The sequence below is a fragment of the Pezoporus flaviventris genome, unplaced genomic scaffold, assembly GCF_033815535.1.
Source record: "Pezoporus flaviventris isolate CSIRO_AGI_PZ_B2104156 unplaced genomic scaffold, CSIRO_AGI_Pfla_v1 ptg000002l, whole genome shotgun sequence".
Taxonomy (NCBI): domain Eukaryota; kingdom Metazoa; phylum Chordata; class Aves; order Psittaciformes; family Psittacidae; genus Pezoporus; species Pezoporus flaviventris.
The window spans coordinates 57043090-57066785 of record NW_026892550.1 but is presented as its reverse complement, the minus strand read 5'-3'; the positions used below and the strand labels follow the sequence as shown (position 1 = coordinate 57066785).

The window sequence follows — 23696 nt, the reverse complement described above, 5'->3', positions numbered from 1 at the left end:
TCTAAAGTTAAGCAGAGTTAGGTTTTGGCCTTGTCTAGGGTGCGATGATGATACAGAAGGACCGAAAGATTTTCCCCGAGGCTGGACAGTCATGAGAGGCAGGGTGTGTGGCTCAGTACGGGCACGGATCTAGGCCAGCGGGCCCCTACAGTGGGCGCGGCGCGATTTTCCTCCACACCTCCCCGTGGCTCCCCAGGGCCGCCGCGGAGCTGGCTGCAGTCCCCGCCTATCCGGGGCGGGGCGGTGCGGCTTTTACCGGGTCCCCCTCCCCCCCGCTCGCTGCCGCCGGGGCTGGAGGTGCCGTCAGAGGCAGCGGAGCCGCCCGCAGGTAGGAGCCGTCCGGCAGCGGCTGGGAGCGGCCGTTGGGAGCCCGGCCCCTCCTGGGCCTGCCTGGCGCAAGCATGTTTCTTTCCTCCCCGGTGGCCGTGCTGTGTCTGGGTGAGAAGGAGCAGGCGGGCTGCGGGTGGCGAGCGCTCACCTCCCTGAGGGGCCGGCGGCAGGTGCCGCAGCGCCGGTCAGTAGCTGGAGTCCCGGTCCTGGTTATCCGCCCCGGAGCTTGCTGGTGTAGGCGCAGGGTGGTGAACACGGCTAGAGCCGCTTAACCCCGGGCCTGAAGGAGCCTGCTGTGGGAGAGAGCTCCTAGATTATGGTGTCGGCGTCCCTCTTCCCCTGGAGCGCCCCTGTGGCATCCTTTCGGGGTTGGGAGAGGTGAGCTCGGTGGGGCCATCTGCCAGGGCCTCTTCGCATGGGTCTGTATAGAAAATTTCCTGGGTTTAGGCTGTGGAGTGGGAAGGTCCTGCCTTCTCCAAATCCTGTCGGGATGCCTGGGGTGCAGGAGTGAAGAGGTTTCAAGCAAGGCTGTTCATGCCTAGTGCTGTCTGTTAGGGAAGGAAGTGTGGGATCCTGCCCATGAATGGTAGAAAGGGAAAAGCCGATGCTGGGTGCTAATGTCCCAGGGTGCTGAGGGGGTCACTTGTGGTCTCAGTCAGCTTTTTCTCTGGCATGCTTGTGCCAGACCTTTGATTCAGAGCCTTCAGGTTGTAAAGGTTGGAGAAACACTGAACTAACCCTCCCTTCTGCTTCTTATTTATTTATTATTTGTTTTAACAAAGCTTTTCAGGAAAGTGACCTTAAGGACTGTTTAATCGATATTCACACAGTCCTTACGCCAACCAACAGTACACTTGCATGGTTAATTATGAATAGCAACTCAATATGGAAGGGGGGAAGGGTGCGAAAGGTATATCCTAGCACACTGACTGCCTGTTATGTCTTGCTCAAATGGATAAAACTGCCTAAAAGAAGGGGGCTTCTTCCTGCTGGCTTTCTGCCTTTGCATAACAGGGTAAAAAAAGAACAGGTACTCATACTTGCTTGATAAACATCTGGCTCCTGTTTTCACTGTTCAAAGTCAAATTATTTTCCTTGTGCCCAGCTGTTGGCATTTTCTGAGCCCGGGTGGTGGAAGTCAGTGCTGTTGTTTCATTTCCCTGCCTAAGATTCTCTGTGCTGCAGTTTTTGCTTTTTCAGATGCAGAGCAGGGATGTGTGACTATGAACACCAGCATTTCCAATTGCTTTTTCTTGGAAGAAATCTCTTTAGCATGGTTTTCTCTTCTCCCCTAGCTGTTTCTGGGCAGCCTGAGATTGTGAGGATAAGTGGGAGCAAAGAAGCAGAGGAGGGTCTGTGGGAAATAGGAGATATGGTCCTAGGCAAGAGTATGAGAAGTATAAACTGTGAAGGCCGGGGGGTGGGGTGGGGTGGGGGTGGCTGGCAGATAAGGAGGTTGCTGTTGCAGTAGAGGGCTTAGACCAGGATTCAGTGGATGCTCCTCTGTGCCACCAATTGCCTGTGTGACCTCATGGTCACTACCCCAGTTTTCTAAAATACAAATAATGGTATTTTTTGCTGTCTCAAGAAGACCTGTAAAGGTCTCTAGGTGCCTGGGTCCCTGGCCTTGCATCCCTACAGGTGGCAGAGGTTGCACCTGAAGTGCAGTGATGAAGGCAGGATGAGAGGGGTGAAAGGGAAGCAAAGCACATTGGGAACAATTGGAGGGAGAAGGGTGCAGTGAATGAGGGGAGAGGGAGGAGAGGTATAGAAGACTGATGAAGCCTCAGAAGCCGCTAAAGGAACTGTTAAAGTAGCTACAGATTACCTTGCATGGGGTTTAATGCAGATTTTTAATGTTGAGGTTGCTTCTGCATGGTCATGCCTGCAAGGGAGAAATGCCTACTAGAACAGCATCCTCTGTGAGAGTGCTGCTCGCTTAGTCGAGGAGTGTTTGCTTTTGGCAGGCATGCAGCCCTGCCTCCCTCACGGAGGGCTGCTTCTGTGTGCAGGACCGGAGGGAAGCCCGCCCTCCACCTTGCCAGCGCCACAATCAGAGGCCTCCTCCCTAGCACCCAGCACTTGCTGAGCTGTGCTCCTGTGTGGAGCAGGGTACGTTTGGCAGGTCTGGTGGGACGGGAGGCAGAAGTGCTCCCTGGTGCCAGTAGGAGAGGTCTGACTGCCTCTCCCATGAGGAGCCCTGGGAAGGGACTGTCTGCTGCCAGTCTGCTGCAACGGTGGAGGGAGCACCTGGATTCCTCTTTTTGATTTCCAGAGTGGGGCAGATCCAGGTAGTTGGGGAAAGAAATTCTGCCCTCCCAGTCTTATTTCCTGCTCCCTGTGCCAAACTGCTGGGATTAGTAGTGGTGGCTGCCTGAGCAAGAAGACATTTTTGTTACCGCAGGGCTGTTACTAGGTCCTGCACTTGGGCCACAACAAGCCCATGGAACTCTGCAGGCTTGGGAAAGAGTGGCTGGAAAGCTGCCCAAAGGAAAAGCACCTGGGGGTGCTGATAGAGCTGAACATGAGGCAGCTTATACCCAGGCAGCCAAGAAGGTCAACAGCATCCTGGCCTGTACAAAAGCAGTGTGGTCAGGAGGAGTGGAGCAGTGTAGTGATCATGGCCCTGTACTCAGCACTGGTGACGCCGCACCTCAAATCCTGTGTTAGGTTCTGGGCCTCTCACTGCAAAAGAGAAATTGAGGTGCTGGAGCAGGTCCAGAGAAGGATTATGAAGCTGGTGAGGGGTCTGGAGCACAAGTTTGATGAGGAACGGCTAAGGGAACTGGGGGCTTTAGTCTGGAGAAGGCTCAAGAGGGGACCTGATCGCTATCGCCAACTACCTGAAAGGAGTATGTAGTGAGATGGGGTCGGTCTCTCCTCCCACGTAACAAGTGACAGGACAAGAGGTAACAGCCTCAAGCTGCACCAGGGGAGATTTAGCCTGGATCTTAGGAACAATTTCTTCACCAGAAGGGTGGTGAGGCATTGGAACAGGCTGCCCAGGGTAGTGGTGGTGTCAGTGTCCCTGGAAGTGTTTGTAAAGTGTGTAGCCAAGGCCTTTAGTGACAGGGCTTAGTGATGGACTTGATGTCAGGGAGAGTCTCCCCAGTGTGATCTTGGCCCAGATGAATATTCTTAGAAGTGGTTTAATGCTGTCTCTTGCGGCACAGAAAAGTCTGTCTCTGAAAACATTTCAAAAGACAGCAGAAGTTTTAAGCGCTCTGGATGATGGAGATTCTGGTCAGAGCAGGCTTGCAGGCTTGACCCCTGATTAATGAGTGGAAGCTGTTCTCTGGTCCCCTCTGTCAATTGTGTTTGCAACAGGTTTGCATGAAGTGAAATGTTGTTTGTCACCTTCCTCCTGTAACTCACCTGGGTACCCTGCAAACAGCAATTTATGGTTGCAGCAGCCTGGAATACCAGTAAATAAATGTAACTAATTCCTGAAAATGAGAGATGCTGGCATGGCAGTGAGGAACACCACAGAAACGCCTCTGTATGGTTGCTTACCTTGTGCTTGTCTCAGGGCGAATGACTCCCACAGGTCTCAGCGGAGCCAAAAGACTGACATGGTAGTTTATACCCTTGACACCCTCTATGCTGGGCTCCCCCCCTAAAGAAAGGGGACCTCGGTTTGCCATGTGAGTAGTGGCTGAAGAGGCTGGTGAGGGAAAATTGCTCCGTGTGCTGTGCCATTGTTTCTTAAAGCTCACAGGCCTTGTGTTTTCCCCATGACTGATAAGTGCAGACTGCTTGGTATTTACACTTCTGCTGGTGTAAATGCCAGTGGTGTTGACTCGTGTAGCTGAAGGAAATGCTGCTTTGAGGACAGTGCACATATCTTCAAAAATGTAGAGCTGCAAAGTGCAGTGAAGAAAGGAGCTTGTGTTTCCAAGTGGTAGATAAAAAAGGGGTGGAAGAGGCAGGAGAAGTGAAAGATGAGATGAACAGAAGAGCCCTGCTTATTAGGCATGGGAAGCTCTGTAGCTTGAGTGTATGTTTTGTGTTTGCTGGGGACGAAACAAGGCAAGGTAGCAAAGGGAGTGAGACCTGGAACTGTTCTTGCATTCTAGGGCATGCGCTCTCATCCAAAAAATACAGGAGAAGGAGACAATATAACCAGGAGTAACTGCTCTGTCCAGTCTGCTCTTCTGAGCTTAGTCTGTCTTTCTTTACCTTCAAAGCTGTCTGTAAGTCAGCATGACATACCTGTCTCTTTCTTCACCAGGTTTCACTTCCCTGTGGTGTTCACCACTCCCTACACTTACATTGTTTTCCTGATAATGGGACAAACCTTTCAGCAGGCTTCCTATTCCCTTCCGTTGTAATGCGTGTCTTTGTTTTGCTTGCTCATGCACATTAGAAATGCTTGAAGGCATTCATGTTTTTTGGAAATAAAACACCTCCGCAGACCCTATCAATCTGTTAATACACTGTTGTTATCACTGTACCTTATGGGAGGAGGAAACACCCGTTCTGCTTGCTGCTGGTTCAGGCAGCAGTTATTAGATTGGGGTGGTTAATGTGGAGGATGATTACTGGACAGCCTGTCTGCATGGTGCCTCAGATTTTGTTGGCTTTGCCACAACATCAGCCCGCATTTGTGTATTACTTGCAGGGCAAGGAGATGTTTTCAAGAGACTCTTTCCTCACAACATAGCTGAAGCAGGGAGAGCTTTGCTGTCTTTTGGTTTACAATGAAATAAATAACCCTCATTATTTTCTAGCAACTCTTCACTGTGGGGTTCAGATGAGACTTTGGGCAAAGTGCCATTCTCATAAGCATCCCAGACTAAAGGGCTGGCTAATAATGCAAGTTAAAAATACACCCTTGTGGTGATGGTGTGGGATTGTGAGGTTGAGTCTGCATTGAGGTTCTGCTAGAGGCTTCCCTTGCATCTCAGGAGAGCTCTGGCTAAAGTGGCCCCAGTCTTGAGTACCTCCCCTCTTGGAGAGGGAGTAAGGCATCTGCCTGGGAACAAGGGCTGTGCAACACACTCACACTATGAGGATTTGCTAGGGACTGATGCCACCCGTCTCTTGCAGCTCCTGAGGTCATTGAGGGCTGAATCTTGCAGTGGGCGCTCCCAACAGAATGGAGTCCTTGGGGCAAACAAACACACAGCACCTGCAAATGCTCCTCAGCTCACTGTAAGTCTCGCTTTAAGCTGTGTCTGTTCCCACATGCACCTGTGTCTGTTCACCGCCCACTGACCCAGCTCCTTCTGTCTAGGCTGGGTATGTAATTCTGCCTTACCTGTCTCCTGCCTCTGCCTTCTTTGCCTATTGCAGGCTGAGGGCCATGACTGCCCAAGCCCTGATCGTGATATGAGTGGGATCTCGTGGAAGTCAGCATGGGCCAATGTAGTTGCACAGGTCAGACTGCATCACTGTCAAAGCTTGCAAAACATCCCTTTCATCCTAAAGTGGCAAATTATTTTCTTTTATAACAAAATAATCTTTTTATGGCAAATTAATGTTTCTTTTATAATATCCAGGAGCCTAGAGCAGGATGTGCCTGGTCTATACAACACCAAATGTGAAAGGGCAGACTCAACACTGTTTCCTAAGTGGCCTTTAAGTACAATATGGAGAAGGAAGCAGCATACTAAGGGCACTCTTTGAATGACAGAGTGCAGAGGGGTGATGCTGGATTATCTCTGGGTAGGCCATGCTGTTGGTCTCATGGTCTTCTTACCAAGTCTTCAGGCTGAATATGTAGAATCATAGAATGGTTTGGGTTGGAAGGTACCTTCAAAGGTCATCTAATCGAAACCCTCTGCAATGAGCAGGGACATTTGCAGCTAGATCAGGTTGTCCAGAACCACATCCAGCCTGGCCTTGGATGTCTCCAGGGATGGCACATCCAACACCTCTCTGGGCAACCTCTGCCAGTGTTTTGCCACCTTCATCAGGTGATAGTATGGGCAAGCAGATGCTAATACAGCCTAATCTGTCCCCATGTTTTGGTGACTAGAAGGCTCCATTTTTTGGTACACTTCCCCTGTCTCCATTAGGTTTGTGTTGGCCCAACTTTCTCCTTAATATGCTGAATGTATTTACGGTGTGTGAAATGAGACAAGAAACACGTATGGACCTTTTTGTAGGTGGAAGCATTGCCTCTCAAAATTGTTGCAGAATTACTGAAGCATTTCCTGCTTCCTCATCTCTGCACAACCCAGAGATGTGTTTACCTTTTCCCATTCCTCTGTTATGTAAATGAATGAAAATGGCTTTTCTGTGCACCCTTGAGATGGTAAGTGGGTACCTGGAACAAGCAGAGCATCATACCCTGCTGAGGGACAGGATCGCTTCTTTTCCTGTTACCCCATTGTTTTATTTTCCTGTTACTACTTACAAGTCTTTGGTATGCCTTGTCTCTCTCATTGTGCACTCAGGCTGGGAACATTGAGATAATGAGATACCTGAAAATAACTGCTTTGTTATGTTGGCATTTGTGACTTGTAGGTGGCAGGTTGTGTAATGTGCTGGTTTGTATCTGCTCAGTTACAGTGGTTAGGTATCACTTGACTATGGTTAGTTTTGCTTTTAAATGCAACAGAGAGCTAGAGTGGGCTCCTCCAAAAGACAAATTGTGTTTGTTCCCCTTCATTGTTGCTGTCAGTGATCCTTAATGACTTGCCATTAGTTTTGGACAATGTCCTCCTTCTCCCAGTGCTTCTGTCTCTGTACCTATTCTCTGAAATGGGGCAATGGCCTCACACTCTGGAATGCAAGAGTATTGCTCTGGCTTATTATGCAGCTAGTGTATGGGCCCTTGAAATGCATGCTGTAGTCTTAAAAAAGACATATGATGCTGTTAATGTCCTCTACATTTATGTTCTTTCATGAAAGCAACTTCAGGAAGAACCTGTACCTTTGCTTGGCAGATGAAATTAAGATGCCAACATTAAATGAACCTTGAGCAAGCGGCAGTACATGTTTGGTGAGCTGCCTGCTGTAATTGAAGTGCGTACATTAGAGGAATGGGAGCTTAATTGGTCGAGGGGGTGTAGTGGGGCAATGGTAATAAAAGCAGAGCAAACAGTAGACACAATCTGAACAGATGTAGAGATAAAAATGGGACTAGAGATAAGGGAATAAGCCTGTATTAAAAGAAATTCTCAAGACACACCCTGTGGCAGTGCTGATGTGAAACCCTTTGCAGTTCTGCACCCTGACCCATTATAACTGGCAGCAGGAGTGAACCTCGTTGTTTTTTTTGCAATTCTGGGGTGAGACCATGAGTTAAGAGAGACTGGAAAACCAGTGGTAGATTTTGGGAAGGTGGGCTGTCTCTAGCTGGGGTGTTCTATGAATCTGAAAATGTATTTTTATTAGCCTTGGGGATCCATTGCACCACGAAGGCTTTCTGTCACTGAAAGCTTACTGAGCAAGCCTTAAAAATGGAAGACAAATGGGTCTGTGCAATTACCAACTGCCTTCTGGGCACAGTGGGTTTATTTGGGAAAACATGGGCCAGGAAAAATGGCTGTTGTCGCCAGCTGGAGTTGACTGCTCAGATTGGCATCACTGGTCATGACAGCAATGCAGAGCAGAGCTGTGGAGAGCAAGGCTGGCTTTATGTCATCCCTGTGGAGCAATTAGCTGTCAAAGAAATTGTTTCTGTGTTTCCCACAGAGAATTTAGGTTATTTTTCCTATAGCTCTCAGCATTTTATTTTGGCTAAACTGCCCTGGTGCTGCAGGCAAGGCTGTCATTTGGGTTCCTTGTGCTCTTATTTCTGTCTGCTGTTAGAGGTGCTGGTCTTAGCATGCACGGAGGTTTCCCAGCTTGAAGACAAGAACATCAGAGTCACCCCTGAAGAGGAGAGGTTAATCTGAAGGGAACTGCTGAGAATGATGTCCGCTGAGCACTAGTGCAAAAGTAGGCAGGTTTGCATGTGCTTGGGGCTGCTTCTTTGAAAGGAAGTGAGGTTACATGTAACTTTGCTCTTGGCACTCCAGTAACACAGGAAGGAGTAAATGAGAAATGTGCAGGAGCTGAGTCCTGGGTTTAAACCTTCCTCTGCCCACGTGGGTATGTTGAAACATCTTCAAGCACATGTGGGATATGTCAATAGCATTGGAAGGTGTTGCTATTTGGGGACATGGGGGAAAGGGACCCTTCTCTCCTTCTGTTGGTATTTCATCCACTAGATGCAGGCAGTTCACTCCCATGTGGGCTGCCAGGGGCCAGCAACACTGTTGGTCCAGTCATTGCTCGCCTGCTCTCCTCCAAGGGTATGCCAGAGAGTCCTTGCTCATGCTGTCCTGCACCCATTCTATGTGGAGCCTGTGGGAGGAGGGTGCATAGTGGCAGCATACTTTCCTGGTCAGTTCTTGTTGCTGCTGTGAGAGGCAGGTTTACATAGAGCTCGGCAACCTGTATGGCTGGCTGGCCTGATGTGGAGTGCCTGTTTTCCAAAACATCCCAGCCCTGGCTGCGCTGAGCTCTGGTGAAAACCTGGCTCCACAGAGGTCACTGTTGTACTCCCTGGGAGTGCTGTCCTTCCTCTTTGGTGTGAGCCCAGCCATGCTGAGAGGTGCGCAAGGAATGTGTTCTCTAGGTGTTTCTTTTTAACCAGTTGAAATGAATGTGTTGCTCCAAACTATGGACCTGGCTTCCTATTGGGGTGCTGAGCTCTGCCATAGTCATTCGATGGCTTGGCTTCGCGAGTGAAGATTTGGGAAGGGCTTTAACCACGCTTACTACAAGCACGATGACCAAGGGCAAGTGGGATATCCAAATCTGATTGGAAAAAAGGCTGCTTAGGTAATCAGGAAGTGTCTGACCACAACTGTCAACTCCTGAGCTAACTCAAGCTACCCATGCTCTGGTCCGCCCACATGCAAGGTTGGATCTGCAGCTTCCCATGCACCTTGTCACCTACCGTTTAGACCCTCGCCCGCCCATGCAGACAAGTAAGAGTAAGCTCTTCTGGCCTGCGCAGTGGATGTTTTAGGTGAGGCGCAGCTTGCGCAGAACTGGCTCCACCCTTTACACCTGAAGTTTAACTGCCATGGCCTAGCTAGCTAGGATGGTGACGGCAAGGTCCACAGGTAGTAGGCTTTGTAAGAGTGTCCTTCTCTTTGATGGAAGACCATACAAGGCTAGACGATTAATATGCAGTGATTTTGGATGTCATTTTCTGTTAGTGGTCAATAAAGGGGACTCTGTATGGCATAGTGAATATTGAACACAGGGCTGTTTTCCAAGGGAGTCTGTGGCTATGTCGCACTGACTTTGATGAGGCTGAGCTCCAGACCTACCCCTGCTCCATTGCAGAGCTCAGCAGAGAGTAATGGTTAAATGGACAGCGTTTTTACATTTCTCTGCCTCATCCTGGTCTGGAATCTCCCTCTCTGTGTGCTGACTTGCTGCTTCGCCTGGGGGAAAAGCCCCATAAAAGTCCTGTGCCACCTTCCTCTCTTCATGACAGACAACGATGAAATATCTTTCAGAGGCTGCTGTTTCTTGTCTGGGAGGCATGCTGGAACATGGAGGAGCTGTGGCATTCGGTTAATGATGACAAGTGTAACGGCTAGTATTTGCTTTTATTGCGTAAATGAATCCTTTGTACCTTTCCAAAGAGGAAGGATAAATCATAAGATCTGCCATCCCCTGACCTGAAAGAATTGTGTTACCTTGGCTTAGTCCATCCACCACCAGAGAAAGGAGTGTTGAGCACTGGTTAGCAGCAATTACGTTGCAGAGGAAACGTGGGCTGTAACAGAAGGTGACCTGTCCACTTCCTTTCAGCCAAGACAGGAATGGGGAACTTGGCTATGGCTGCGGCTGCCGTGTGTACTGGCATTTGGGGACTGTACTGCCAGGGACACAGCACCTGGTCCAGGACATTTCTGGTCCAGGTCTCCCAGTACCAGAACAACAGTAACACCAGATAAGGGATGCTGCTGCATGTTGATGGGCTGCATAAGTGCAGGGGCAGCACTTTGCAGAGTAATTGCAACTGCTACAGCAGGGGCTGTATGGGGAACAGAGCTATGAAATGCTTTGTGTCTCCTGTGCAGGAGAAAACAAATAGAGATGAGATGAGTCCACCCTCATTGATAATTTCCTCTGACCTGTTACACTGTGCTAAAAATCTGGATTCATGTCGGAGCTGACTGCCTTTTAAATTGATGTACTTAATACTTACATCATTTCATGCTCCCTGTCTGCAGTTCTCTGTGCTCCCAAGCCAGGGAGGAAACATTATCTGATTGCTTTTCTGTCTTTTAATATTTGCAGTTCAGCCTCACTTGAGGCTATCTGTACAGATAGTACCAAACCGTGGCCTCATGGTTTTTTGCAAGTGTAGTGTGGCTCAGGGTACTGCAAGGGTGTTCTTCTGTGTGCCTGCCAGGTGATGTACAGGGAAGACCTGTAGGGGCAAACCTGATGTTGCCCTGCTTTCTGAAGGGTCTGAGGAGCCTGACCTCGGTTCCTTCAGTCTCTGCCTCTGTGGGACCCAAGCAGTGTTAGGCCAGTGTTGCCTTTGCAGCCCATGGCTGTCTTGTGGGAGTGGTGAGCTAGGGAGCTGGCTGTGACACAGTGAGGATGCTCACTCTTTTCTGTGGGTAATCACAGAGGGGAGAGAGCAGAGTAACAGCCCAGAGAGACCATGGTTCCCGTGCAGCAGATATAGGAAGGCCTGGAGAACTGAGAGGAGGACAACTTCTTTTCTTCTCTGGAGCAAATGGAAGAGTCATTGCTTTAAGGACCTGGATGAGACAACTGAGCTGCAAATACAAGCAGGCTGTAGTGAAAGGCCACCATGCCTGAGCTGCCTTAACACCCCAGGGTGCCTCACTGTCCTGTGTGGACCACAGTGACCCCAGGGAATGCCTGCCCTACAGCAGGCTGCAGGAGAGAGAAGGCTGCAGAATGCAGGGGTGCAGGTGCTGCTGCTGTGGTGAAACTAAAGCAGGTGCTGGAGCCTTGAGCCTCGCGTTGTTTGCTCTCTATGTCTCTTGGCTATGCCAGTGCCTGGAAGAACACTTACGGAGGAGGACAGAGCATGAGGAAATATTTGATCTGTTGTCAGAGAACTGTCAGGGAGGCACAGGACTCTGACCACAGCACAGCAACACAGCAGCATTTCTGAATTGCACATGTCACAGGAACAGCCCCTGCGTCTCAGGTGCTCACTGAGTAGTCTTGCCTGGAGGACAAATGCTTCCTCAGGAGGTGGTGTATGCAGCATCCCTAGCCCCTTGCAGGATTTCACAGTGCCTACATGTCAAGAGCTGATCCTGTTTGCAACGCCTTGTCCTGACAGTTCTTTGGGTGCTGGCACTTGAGCTTGGCTCTGCTCTGGATGTGGCTGAAGGCTATTTTTAGCTGACTGCTGCAACCAGGATGGGAGCAGATCATGTGCTTTGTGGACATGAGGAAACGGCACGTGCATCCTTCTCTCTTCATGCTGCAGGCTTTGCTGAGGCAGCATGTGTGGAATCGGTAATGATCCTGGGAAGGAGGCTGCTTTGCCTTATGCCTATGGAAAGTAGCAGGGACTTAGTGCTGCGGGTCTTGCAGTGTCACCTTGTGGAAAATGCTGGAGAAAAATACTTAGAAAGCCACTCAAATTCTGTAGGTATGTCTGAAAAGTCTCCCCCTCCACAACTCTAGGCTCTATGCCTTGGTTTTTATGCACAGCACAGATGATGCTGCCAGTGTGCAGCAGCTTAACCCCTTATGGCAGTAATAACAGTATGAAATGTTTGCAGCGCCTGCTGCCTGTTAGGAGCTTGATCTTGGAATGCTTCAGCACCTGTGGATGTGTGGATGCTCTTCCTGCTTTCAAAGTGGTGTGTGTGTGAGATGGGTGGGTAACTCTGCCCTCTTTCTTTTGTTTTTACTTTGTTCTTTGTTTCTAGCAGGTATGGATGGCAAGAAATACAGCGTGTGGATGTTTTTACCTCTTGTGTTTACTGTGTTTACATCAGCTGGATTATGGATAGTGTAAGTTATCTTCTGCTGGTAATTTGAGAGAGCAAATGAAGCTGGGGCAGTTGGAAGTACTGCTGTGGTGTGGGCTGCATATGGAGAGTTTTTTGGGGATGCTCTGTCCTTGAGTTATTGTGGGTTGGGAAGGCAAATGACAGGGGCAGGGACCAGTCTGTACCAGTTCATGGCCTGGAGGATCATATTTTTGTTGCTGAGTTACTGTGCTCCCCAGGCCAAGATTCTGACCTTGCCTTCTTCCTGGCCCATGTTACTGGTGGGAGCTGCTTGAAAAGAGACAGACAAAAATGCAAAAATCCCCTTTCGTCATGCTGTCTTTAAATGACTGGGCAAAGCTCATGGAGAAACACTTAGGCCCTGCTTTGGGGTGCAGACTCAAAATCTACAGCATCCAGCACTGCAGTGGCAACCTGCCAGCATCTTAATGCTGACACCTCACTTTCTCACTTAAGGCTTTGTACAAAAATGCCCATGAGACATGCATTTTCCTGAGGTGGGGTCTCTCCAAGCATGAAGGCAGACCACTGCAGCATGAATTTGGGAGTGATAAATGTGCAATCAGCAGCTGTGCTCAGCTTGAGAAGCAGTTATATTGTAGGATATGACTTTGACTGTCCTGTGGATGTTACTTTTCAGCAGTGGGGGCAACTTAAGCCATTTATTTGATCTGTTGCTTGTTCTTGTCCCATGCTGTCTGCATTAAAACAGCTTTTTCCTGAGGCACCAAGGTAAACCAGGTGGATCAAATTCTTCAGATTAAAAATGAAAACATTCACCTGGTTGGTTATTTTTAAGGCAGCTCAATTCAATGACCCTGTTTGTCTACCTGACCATGCAAAACATGCAAGACAAAGAAAGGTGCATAGTTAGGCTGGGAAGTGAGCAAAACTGCCTGCTTGAACAGAGGAACACAGGCTGCCTCCACCTGGTCCTGCCAGTGGGCTTTGAGACACTTAATGTATTGTTTGAGGGATATTTGGAATTGAAGCCAGGATGAGGTCTTGCACTGTTTTCATCTTTTGTTGTTTTGTGTTTTGTTTTTTTTTTCTTTTCAGGTACTTTATAGCAGTGGAGGATAACAAAATTATCCCACTAAATGTACTGGATAGGTAAGAACTGGTTGTGGGCTTTACGGTCAGTCACTTGTTTCTTTAGAATAATAAACCAGTGAAAGCTAAATAGCAAAGAAAATCTTGACTCTTTGTTCCTATGCATCTATCTCTCTTAGGACACCCGGTTCCAAAAGACCACCTTATATAAGGTAAGCGGATGATTTTTCTTCCAATTACTGTTCTGACTAATGGCTGTTATTTATGTCTTTGCCATCTAGAGTTACCATGACACACTTTGTATTTCCCAAGTATTGCAGGTGACGCACCTCCTGCAAGCTGCGTGTTTAGCCAAGTCATGAACATGGCGGCATTTCTAGGTAGGAACCACCAGGGAAATGTCTCTTTCTCTCTCATCATTTGTTTTAAGAAGTCACTGAAACATAAGTGATATCCCATACATGTTCTTGATGTTGTGAAATAATTTAAACTGCAATTACCACTGATTAAGATGGTATCATTTTTGTCTTCTTTTGTAGAAAGGCAGAATGAAGCTGGATGCATTTGTGCTTTATTGGTTTCTGATTTATTCTGATTTATCCTTGGTCTTGAATCTGTGTTTTTCATTGTACGTTGGGGCTTTGTTGTAATCTGTAAATGTGAGATAATTGCATGGGAATATCAACAAATGAGGCAACTGATTATGCAGAACAGCATCCATACTGAAGTCCTCTCTCACCCCTTCCTAAATTCTGTTACTTAATCTGTGAAAGTTCACTGACGTTTTCCAGCAGTGGAAGTGAGAGGGGAAACACCATAAAGACAAGAAATATCTGACTAGTACTTGAAAAAAGTTGTCTGTTTTTGGTTCTTAAAACTGTTTGTTACCTTCACCTGTACGTATTTTGAGCAAATTATCCCAAACTTAAAAGGCAAATAACTCATTCCATGATTTGCTCTTCTTTAGTAATACTTGCATTTGTCTTTTCCTGTATGAGGTGATTTACAGTTTGCTCTGAGCTATTCTGTCAAAGTATGGATTCCACCCTTGCTGCCTGTGAAAGGCACAGTGTTTCTTCTCAGAAACCTGGGAAATTCAATTCAGCTGAGTTTGAAATTAATCCAGACCTGTATGTGCACTAGTAAGATACTTTACCAGTCTTAATCTGACATAATGAAAATGAGGCTTCAGATGTAAAACCTGGTAAAATGTTTAGTCATGAACTTTTACATGAATTTCCTTGTTTCAAGTATCACTTGAGAGTGGACTTCAGGCATCCTTACACCTTGTTTCTGTGTATGGCTTTATTTCAAACTTAGATCCTGATGTACATATTGAGCCAGGGTCTCAATTAGTAGAAATAATTCTGGCTTCAGTTTGTGCTAAGGCCAGGTCTTGCACACATCTTATTTGTGTGCCTGACACCCAGTGCAATGTAATTACCATGATATGATTTAAACTTCTGCCCCCCAAACCACTTAAAACAACATGTGCATAGCATGCTGCTTCTTACATTAATGTAGCTGTTTGACAGCAGTAAGTACATGCCTGCCTTTGCAGCTGCTTCCAGGTAAGGCCCCATTTCTGCAGATCACTCTGTTCATGCAGCCTTTGTGGACCTGCACCAAATCCCAGCAAGTCCAAGCGTGTTATGAAAAGTCAGGAGTTGGCTTGATGATCATTCAACATGTGCATTGTGTGGACATGAGGGTAGCAGTCACGAGTGTGAGGAGAGCAGCTGGTGTGAAGAAGGCAGGTAAACAGAAGCTTTATGAAGCTAAGCTGTACTGTACAGTTTTGTTGCTGCTTCTTCCCATGACAAGAAGAAATATAACCAGGGAACCTCCAGACTGCAAATGTATTGTGGGAGACTTGCTGGTAGGTGGCTGCCTTGGCCATAGTGATCATGAAATGGTTGAGTTCAAAGTGTGTTGTAATGAGAAAAAGGACAGCAGAATTGCAGCACCGGATTTCAAGAAAGCAAACTTTAAACTGTTCAGGGAGTTGTTTAGAAGAGTACCCTGGGAATCTGCTTTTGAGGGTTTAGGAGTCCATCAGTGCTGGTCAGTTTTTAAGAATCACCCTTTAGAAGCACAGGAGCATGCAATCCCAATGTGTCATAAGTGAAGCAAGTGGAGCAGAAGACCAGCTTTGCTGAACAGGGAACTCCTCGTGGTGCATAAGAGGAAGAAGAAATTGTATGGTCTCTGGAGGCAAGGTCAGGCTTTGCAGGAAGATTACAGAGCTGTAGTTCATATATGGAGGGGGAAGACACGGAAGGCAAAAACTCAGAGTTGAAACTGGCTAATGATGTGTTAGATGACAAGAGGGGCTTTTTAAAGTATGTTAATAGCAAGAGGTCTAAAGAAAACATGGGACTGATACTTGTTGAAGATGGTCACCTGACTAATAGATTAAGATAAAGCAGAGACATTCACTGTTTTTTTTTTGCCTCAGTCTTTAATAATACTGATGGACCTTGGGCTGTATGGTCCCCTGAGTCAGTACAGGAATGGTGACTCTCCATTTGTGGATGCTAGAATTGTAATGGACTAGCTGTATCGGCTGAATGTTTACAAGTCCATGGGGCCTGATGGGATTCACACAGGCAATTTACAATATGACCTGCATGCTGTGTGTTTGAGCATAAGCATAAGAAGGTGTTTGGCAGCAACCAGTAAATTTCCCTGTTCATCTGTATTGCTTTTTAGTGGTCTGGTTTGAATCCCATCTGAAGGCCAAATGATTGCCTGGCTTTCTGTGTTGTTCCATGCAGCATTCCTTAGGGAGGGCAAGAATATATGATGTGAATATCTCCTGGGGTTATATCATATCATGTCATATCATGTATCATATAACTTATCAGAGTGCTTGGGCTAATTATAAGCTTGGAAGGACTGCTCTTCCAGTTTTCCCAGAACATTAGTGCCATATTTTGGCTTATGTTCATGGCACCAGGGACGCAGTCCAGAAGAGAAGAGGCAGTGGGCATTTTGGCAAAACCTGCAGAAATATGTGTGTGTTATCCATACATTTTCTAATGCAAGTGGAGTTTGATGTACCTACCACAAGAGAGCTCATGAGTGGAGTGAAACTTGATTCAAGCCGAGCTGCTGTGATGTGGCTGCATGGTATATATGTGATAGCCTATGTGCTGGGAACTCCACAGGCAAATAGGAAGGTGGTGTTCTTTCCCCCAGAAAATTTGCAACCCATATCCTAGACAAAAAACATCATGGGAAAAGGAAACATGGGAGCTTGGTGTAACTGGATTACAAGAGCAATGCTTCCTGTGCTTAGTCTCATCCATGACTACGCAGGAGAGGGCCATGCAGAAGCACTCAGTTAGCTAGCGTGCACTGAGCTCTGCCCCTGGGTGGGAAGAGGGTGAGGGGTTTTTGAGTTCCCAGCCAGGTGGGTTATTGCTGCATGTTCTACCTAATGACACGCCTTGCATTCTGTTTCCTTCTCAGTACTTGTTTTGGCTATCCTGCGCTTCATTCAGCTGAAGCCGAAGGTGCTAAACCCTTGGCTGAATGTCAGCGGCCTGGTGGCATTATGCTCGGCCTCTTTTGGGATGACCCTACTCGGCAACTTCCAGGTACTCCACTCCAGGCTTGGGCTGCTGTGTCCGTACTCTGAGGTTCCTTTTGCTGTGAGGATCTGCCTTTCTAGGTGATCTGCTTAGGCCTTTGAACTACCTGTGATGTGAGCTCAGAAGATCATGTGTCTGGCTGTGCTGCAGCCCTTCTCGTAGCTGCTCTGCCACCTCTGTGGCTCCACTAGCATGCTGAGATGAAGGGCCACAGTCATTTTTCATGTGTTCCCGGCAGGATTTGCATCAGCATGCTTGCACTTGACCTGCCAAAAGCCGGACAGAGAACCTATTCAAACTCTTGAGCCCTGGGTGTTGGCACAGATGGTCCTAGGTAAAAAGACTGAGTTTATGTATGCATCTGTGCCAACAGACGCACAGGTGCCCGTACAGGGGAAATAGTTGTGTGTCCTTCCTCTGAAATACGTTTAAATCTATCTCTTGCTTGTCCTCAGACTGGCCACGAGAGGGACTTTTACTAATGTGAGAGGCGCCTCAATGCAGTATCTCTGATTCTCGATCTGTTCTGCAGTGTTACACAGACAAGCTGCCAGTGCCACAGTGTTGCTCTGTAGGGTTGGGTGTCCACTGTGATCATGGGTGTCTGTTAGTTCTGCAGTGAAAATCAAGGCAGTGTCACTTGGATTTCCCCATCCCTTTGCTGTCTTTGATGCTCTGTCTCTTTCATTATGTGCAAGTAATGACCCCCAGAAATGGCAGGAACAGAGATAGGTCAGTGTAGGCTGTTGTCTTTCCTGGGTTTGCAGGCAGGGAGTTGTTTCTCTTGCTAGTACAGAAAAAGTACTCGTTTTGTGGGGGGTGAGTACCTGTTTGGGTCGTGGAGCAATTGCAGGAACTTTTTGTCCTTTACAGCCATCATCTTTTTGTTTGGTTGCTTCTTTTTTTTGAGTGAGGTGTGAGGTAATTTGACTGTTTTGGACCTGATTTTCCTAACTCCACAGCACAAGTCGTTTTTTAACAAGAGCTTCCCAGCTAGGAGCTATGAGGCTTTTGTAACAGCTTTGTCCAGATGTGGGAAGAGTATTTCTAGTACAAAGCAGGCACTAGAAAGCAGTTTCAACCTCTCCTTCCTTTTTCATTCCTCAGAGCAAATAATTGTGATTTAGAAGTGGGTACTTTGAATCATATCTGGTTATAAATTCTGAACTAATTACTTGTTAGTTACCTGTATCTCTGCTTATATTTTTTGCCAAGCCATGAAAGTGTATGGTAATGAGACCTTAGTCCATGTTTTTTTCCTGCCTGACTGCTGAGCTGAATGTGGCATATTTCTGATGAAATAATATTTCCAGAAAATTACAGGTTGTATGTGTTAGAGGGACATTGTTGGCTGAGTCCCTTGTAGTGGGCTACCTTGGGAAGGGCAGCTCAATCCCATTTTTGCCTGTGCTATGATTTGGACATACCTTTGAAAAAAAAAAAACTCGAGGTAGGAAGGAAAGGGATCAGCGAAGGCTCAGTAACTGGGCTGTTACCTTGCATATTGTGTCTTGTTTGATGGGAATTTGTTGAATCACCAAACAGGAATCAAGGCTGCAGGGAGGAGTTACAGACTTTCTAGAAAAGCGTCTGAGGCAGAGGGAAGAAGGAAATTGTTTGGCTTAAGTCTTGTCCATGCTGGACTTTCTGAATGGAATTACAGCCTCAAGGGTTCTCTTTGGAGATTCTTGCTTGTTGAACCTATCTGTCCCTTTGCCTTGCAGTATTGCACAGTCATTGACCCCCGTGAGACACGGGAGCCCTTTGCTCCAGGCAGCACTGCTCCATGAGGCTGGATTCACAGTTTGCATCCATTGCATAGACCTGTACAAGGCCACAGCAGGTTGTTCTTGCCTATCCTGGCTATTGCATCAAGCCAGGGAAGGATTTATTTCTGAGCTCTGCATTGGTGAATCTTGTCAGGGAGCTGTGGAGACAGTCACCAAGCAACTGTGTTTTCCACTGTGCTTGGGCCTTGGGCAGAAGATCTGCTTGACTGTAACAGCTGTCAGCTCATCTTGATTATGTTACACCTTGCACATCTGCCAGAAGAAATGGTACAGCATCTTTGTCTCAAACCCCAGTGATTCCCACTCTCCTTTATCCCACCCCAGCAGCAATCCAAGGTAGATAGCAAATAATCCCTGTTGCATCCAAACAGTCACTGTTTTATTTGTTCCTAGCTTTCCAGTGATGAGGAGATCCACCTTGTGGGCACATCACTGACCTTTGGTTTTGGGACCTTGGCGTGCTGGATCCAGTCTGCCCTCACCCTCAAGATCAACCTGAAGAATGAGGGGCGGAAAGTCGGGATTCCACGAGTCGCCCTGTCAGCCAGCATCACCCTCTGCATGGTGCTCTGTATCCTTTTGTCCCGCTCCCTGGGAAGCTGGGTGTCATACATGTCTGACACATGCTGCAGCAGGGAGTGCTGGCTCTTCTCACATCTCTTCCTAGGATCTCAAAGAATTAAGGAATGCTGCTCAGCTTGTGTTTATGGCATGATCCTATGATTGGCTCATTTTGGTACTTGTGTTTTTCCAGGACACACTGCTTCATAGGTGGGCTTTCTTACTTCATAAAGATCTCTAAAACTTAGTAATATCCAAAGGGGTTACAATATTGAATAGTATCTGTGTGATGTAATAACACTGCTGCTTACCTACACAGTAGCATTTAAGATCATGCAAAATACCGAGATAAACATGCTCAGGAGAACAAAGGAATGAAGGAAGAAGTCAGGTTTCTGAAGACAAAAAGATTTTGATGTGCTTGTTGAAATGCTCCCTGGTACTGCATCCAGCTCTGCTGCTTTTTAAGACAGTTATCACAGTTTAGAGCTGCTGAGTCATGTGGACCTTGGGTTAAGCCTAGGTGCTTTATGAATTATGGGCTGTGGGGTCTAGGGTCACTCAGACTGGATGTACATGTGGCTTCCTCTCCACCTTGTGCCTGTCAGCCCCACTCCAGCCCTTCAGTTCACACCAGCAGCATGTGCTCTGGGTATTTGTTTAAGGTGGATCCATTCACTGCATAGTTGCATCAACGTTAGCTCTGGGATTAAACAAGAAAACAGGAATAAATGGTGAGGAATAAGCTAATCCCCCTCTTCATGTAACAGCCTATTCATAAAACAATTCCTTAGTCACTCAGTTGGTTTGGAACATTTCAGCCAGTGTCCATAGGAATAGCAGATGGGTATGAAGATGTATCATCAATCGCCTCTTAAGCTTCCTTGGAAAAATTTGTATCTGAGCATCATGCTTTGGTATTCATAATGTGGGACTTTGCCTGACTCTTGTGGTGCTCCCCTCCTCATTTGCCCCAAGCCCATAGCTCCCCCAACATGTGTTGGGGTAGGCAGGGCTGCATGCTAGGAGATGGGCTTCTGCTCTGCTGCCGTTTTCTGAGGTCTGTGCCAGGAGTAGCCAGGTAAGCCAGGGTGTTGCTACTCCTGTACTGACATGCTGGGTGCACTCAGCCCTGCCCAGCCACCTGCTTGGTGCTGAAGGCCTTGGGCCTTCTTGGCTCCCATTCTTGCCTCCCAACCCCGGCTTTGCAAGGGCTTGGAGCTGGCTCCCTATCCCATGCAGCTTGTGCATAACTCTTACACTACAGCAAAGGCAGAAGATCCTTAAAGCCAGACACAGAATGCTGTTTGCTAAAATAAAGCTTTCATCACTTACACTAAGCCCAAGAAGAAAAGTCCCCAATTACCTGCATTGTGCAGTTAAAGCATGGGAGAGGCTGCTTACTTACTTGTTTGTTGTACCTGTGAAGATGTGTGATCCTGCATTCTTGGAATGTGGAGGACCTCCTGACACAAGAAAGCCAGTAGGTTTAGAGATGAGCATTGGGCTAGAGCAGGTCCCCAGCTCAGGAAGGTGTCCTCTGCTTCAGGGGAGCTGAGATTTGCTTTTATGGAGTACTCCAGCACAACCCAAGACACAGCAAGCAGCGAGACGCTGATGCCAGCCAGTATGCAATCCAAGAAGTATACATGAGCCTGGAGGACAGTTTCTGGCTCTGACAAGTGTTGGTTTTCCTGTCAGCATAACATGCCATACAATGTAGACTGATGCTTCCAGATTTCACAGAAAGGGATGATTTTGCAGGTGCTGTGAAGAGAAAGAAGGATTGCACAGGTTGAAAGGTGCTCCCATTGCCTCTAGTGCAGAGGTCTGTTCCAGTTCCTGCTGGGAGGCTCCTGGCAGGTAGGGGTCCACAGCCAGATCCCCAGCTTGCTGGCTCTGTCACTGGATAGTTGGATGTGCAAGCAAGCCAGTGGGTAAATGTTTATCAGCCTGAATTGGGATCAGGAAGCCCTGGTATGTATAGGAGAGCTGCTGCTCTCCATGGGTGTTGTTGGATACCTGACATCCCTTCCATCTTTGCCCTCCATGTTCATGCTTTCCTGATTGCTGGATGGGTTGACTGTCATCCAGGGGACTTTGTTAAGATTTGATTGTCTTCCCTGTTGGCTTTCTCTCATGCCAGTTGGTGTCTCTGCTCCCATTAGTTCTCCTTGACTTTCCTCTTCCAGATTTTATCCTCATGGCACAGGGCATTCACATGCATGCCTCCAGGATCCAGTGGGGCCTGGTGATGTGCCTTGTGTGCTTCTTTGGTACCTTCGCAGCAGAGTTCAGGCACTACAGATTTGAAATCGTTTGCTCTGAGTATCAGGAGAACTTTCTGAGCTTCTCTGAAAGCCTGTCAGAAGCCTCTGAGTACCAGACGGATCAGGTGTAGCTGGTGCTCTGATGGGGGGAGTGGGGTAGGTGTGGTCTCATGGGTTAAACATGACCTCATTTACACTTCTTTGAGTTTATTTTCGTGTGCAATCATGATTGTATTGCCAAAGGCCTCTGAAGGTGGCTGTTGTGTTAGGAGCCACACAGCTGTCTGCTGGAAGAGGAGTGGACCCTTCTCCATGGCAGCATGAGAGAGCACAAGCTGTTTAGCCTGCTACCAATGACTCTGAGTGACTGTGTCATGCTGTTCAAAACATTCAACAGCCAGTCCTCATGATGCCCCTCCAGGACAGGGCATTCCTTAGCCTGTTTTGCAGAGGAAGAGATGAAGAAAATTGATTTCTCTGGACAGCAGGATTCTTCAGGAGTCGCTGTTTCCCATGTCATCAGACTGCAACTTTTGTGAGTTTCTTGTGTTTTCTTTGCTGCCAACTCGTGTAACTTGGTTGGGTGAGAAAGAATGGTTGTTTCTTCTGGACCTGGAATCAGGCAGTGAAAGACCCCAGCTGACTGGCTTCTGTGGTGAGCAGGCAGGCATTTTGTCCAGCCTGGAAGCTGGGTTTGGGAGAAACTGCTGTGATCAGGAAGCAAGACTTGGCCAGTGCTGCCCTCCAGCTGGGCAGGCTGTCCTCAGGCCAGAGGAGATGGCACAGTGGGGTGCTGTGCTTGGCTTCATGTTTCAGACTCAGTGGTGGTTACTGGTGGAAGTAAGGTGCTGAATTAAGATGGGAATGCCTGTGAGCTCTGAAGATGACCCAGAAAAGGCTGCAGGAAAATAAGCAGAAATTAAAATGGTGACAGGTGTTTGAACAGGAGCTCCATACTGCATATGGCATTTCTAGCAGAGAGGGAAAAGTCATGAGGGCATTCAGTCTCCTGCAAAGGCCAAAGGCCTCTCCTGAGAGACAGCTGAGAAAAACTTGTGTCAAAACTAGTGTAAGCAGGAAGTTTTTAGCCAGCCCCTTCATCCGAGGGCCAAAGCTTGTTCTCATGCAGCTGTGTTATAAATCCAGAGCATCTCCAGCCAACAAAGTTGTTGTTGCACTGCTGAGGACCTCTTCCTTGAGGCTGTGTCCTTACTGGGAAGCTTTCCTGGAAGGATGTGCAGAAGGTAGCCCAAGTGTACCCAGCAGCCCAGCTGCAGAGCTCCTCCTGGGCAAGGGCAGGAGAGGATGGAGAAAGATGCAGGTGGGAATCCTCTTACATGGGCACACACACTCATTGTATATGGAGCACAAAACAGAAATTCGTTTTAAGGGTGTTTTACTGTAAATAATCCACTGTGACTTTTTTTTTAATCCATTAATACTTTCAGTTTATCATTTCATAATTTGTAATTTTATCAGAGGAACAAAAAGATTGTTGTTTTGTTTCCTTTTTTTTCTCTCCTTTTCCTATATGCAATCCAAAGTGAACTTCAGGTTTTTGGTGATAACTCTGTACATTTCTTAAGAGTATTTCTAACAGCACATTTCAGTACAGCTGAACTACAGCTGATACACACTGAAACACGACCACTAAATAAAGTGCTTTTATGGAGAAAGTGTGTTTTATTTTTGTCCCCTACCCAAAGCATAGCTTTCTGATGGCAAAGACAAAACACAAGTTGAGTATTTACAGTGTCATGATTACATTTAATCCGTTAAGGAAGCCAGGGACTATTCAGCCATGCACATGCACTTATTGCCACTGTGCTAATTAGCAGGCTCTTTCTAAGAGGAGGATCCTACTACACAGCCCAGAAGGGCATCCAGACTATCTGCCTTAACTGCTACCATTGAATGTTTAGAAGAGAAACGCTGGCATTAGGTGGTTTCCTCCCAGAATGCATGTCTCTTGCTTGTTCTTTACACAGCAGCCTCCACCAACAGGAGCAGCTGTAGGTGCAGATCAGAGCTCAGGAAGGCACCACATGCATTACAGTTCGGCTGTCCCCAAGGGAAAGCTCAAGCACAGCTGCACAGAAGTAAGTAGCAAGTGACACCATGCAGGAA

The 23696-nt window shown here is 47.4% G+C and overlaps 1 protein-coding gene across 3 annotated transcripts; it reads left to right on the top strand.

Moving 5' to 3' along the window:
* The first annotated feature begins 267 nt into the window (after positions 1 to 267).
* On the top strand, positions 268 to 21769 carry TMEM150C (transmembrane protein 150C). 3 transcript variants are annotated; one of them, XM_061479538.1, is made up of 8 exons: positions 268 to 328; positions 12219 to 12300; positions 13359 to 13412; positions 13532 to 13564; positions 13665 to 13732; positions 16827 to 16954; positions 19132 to 19309; positions 21492 to 21769. In XM_061479538.1, exons 2-8 carry the CDS (start codon positions 12221 to 12223, stop codon positions 21698 to 21700), a joined length of 750 nt encoding a protein of 249 aa, XP_061335522.1. In that variant the 5' UTR covers positions 268 to 328; positions 12219 to 12220; the 3' UTR covers positions 21701 to 21769. The 3 variants fall into 3 exon arrangements, with proteins under 3 accessions (XP_061335522.1, XP_061335530.1, XP_061335512.1); XM_061479546.1 differs by having other exon boundaries at positions 274 to 328; positions 12216 to 12300; XM_061479528.1 differs by lacking the exon at positions 268 to 328 and adding an exon at positions 339 to 438.
* Positions 21770 to 23696: the final 1927 nt, after the last annotated feature.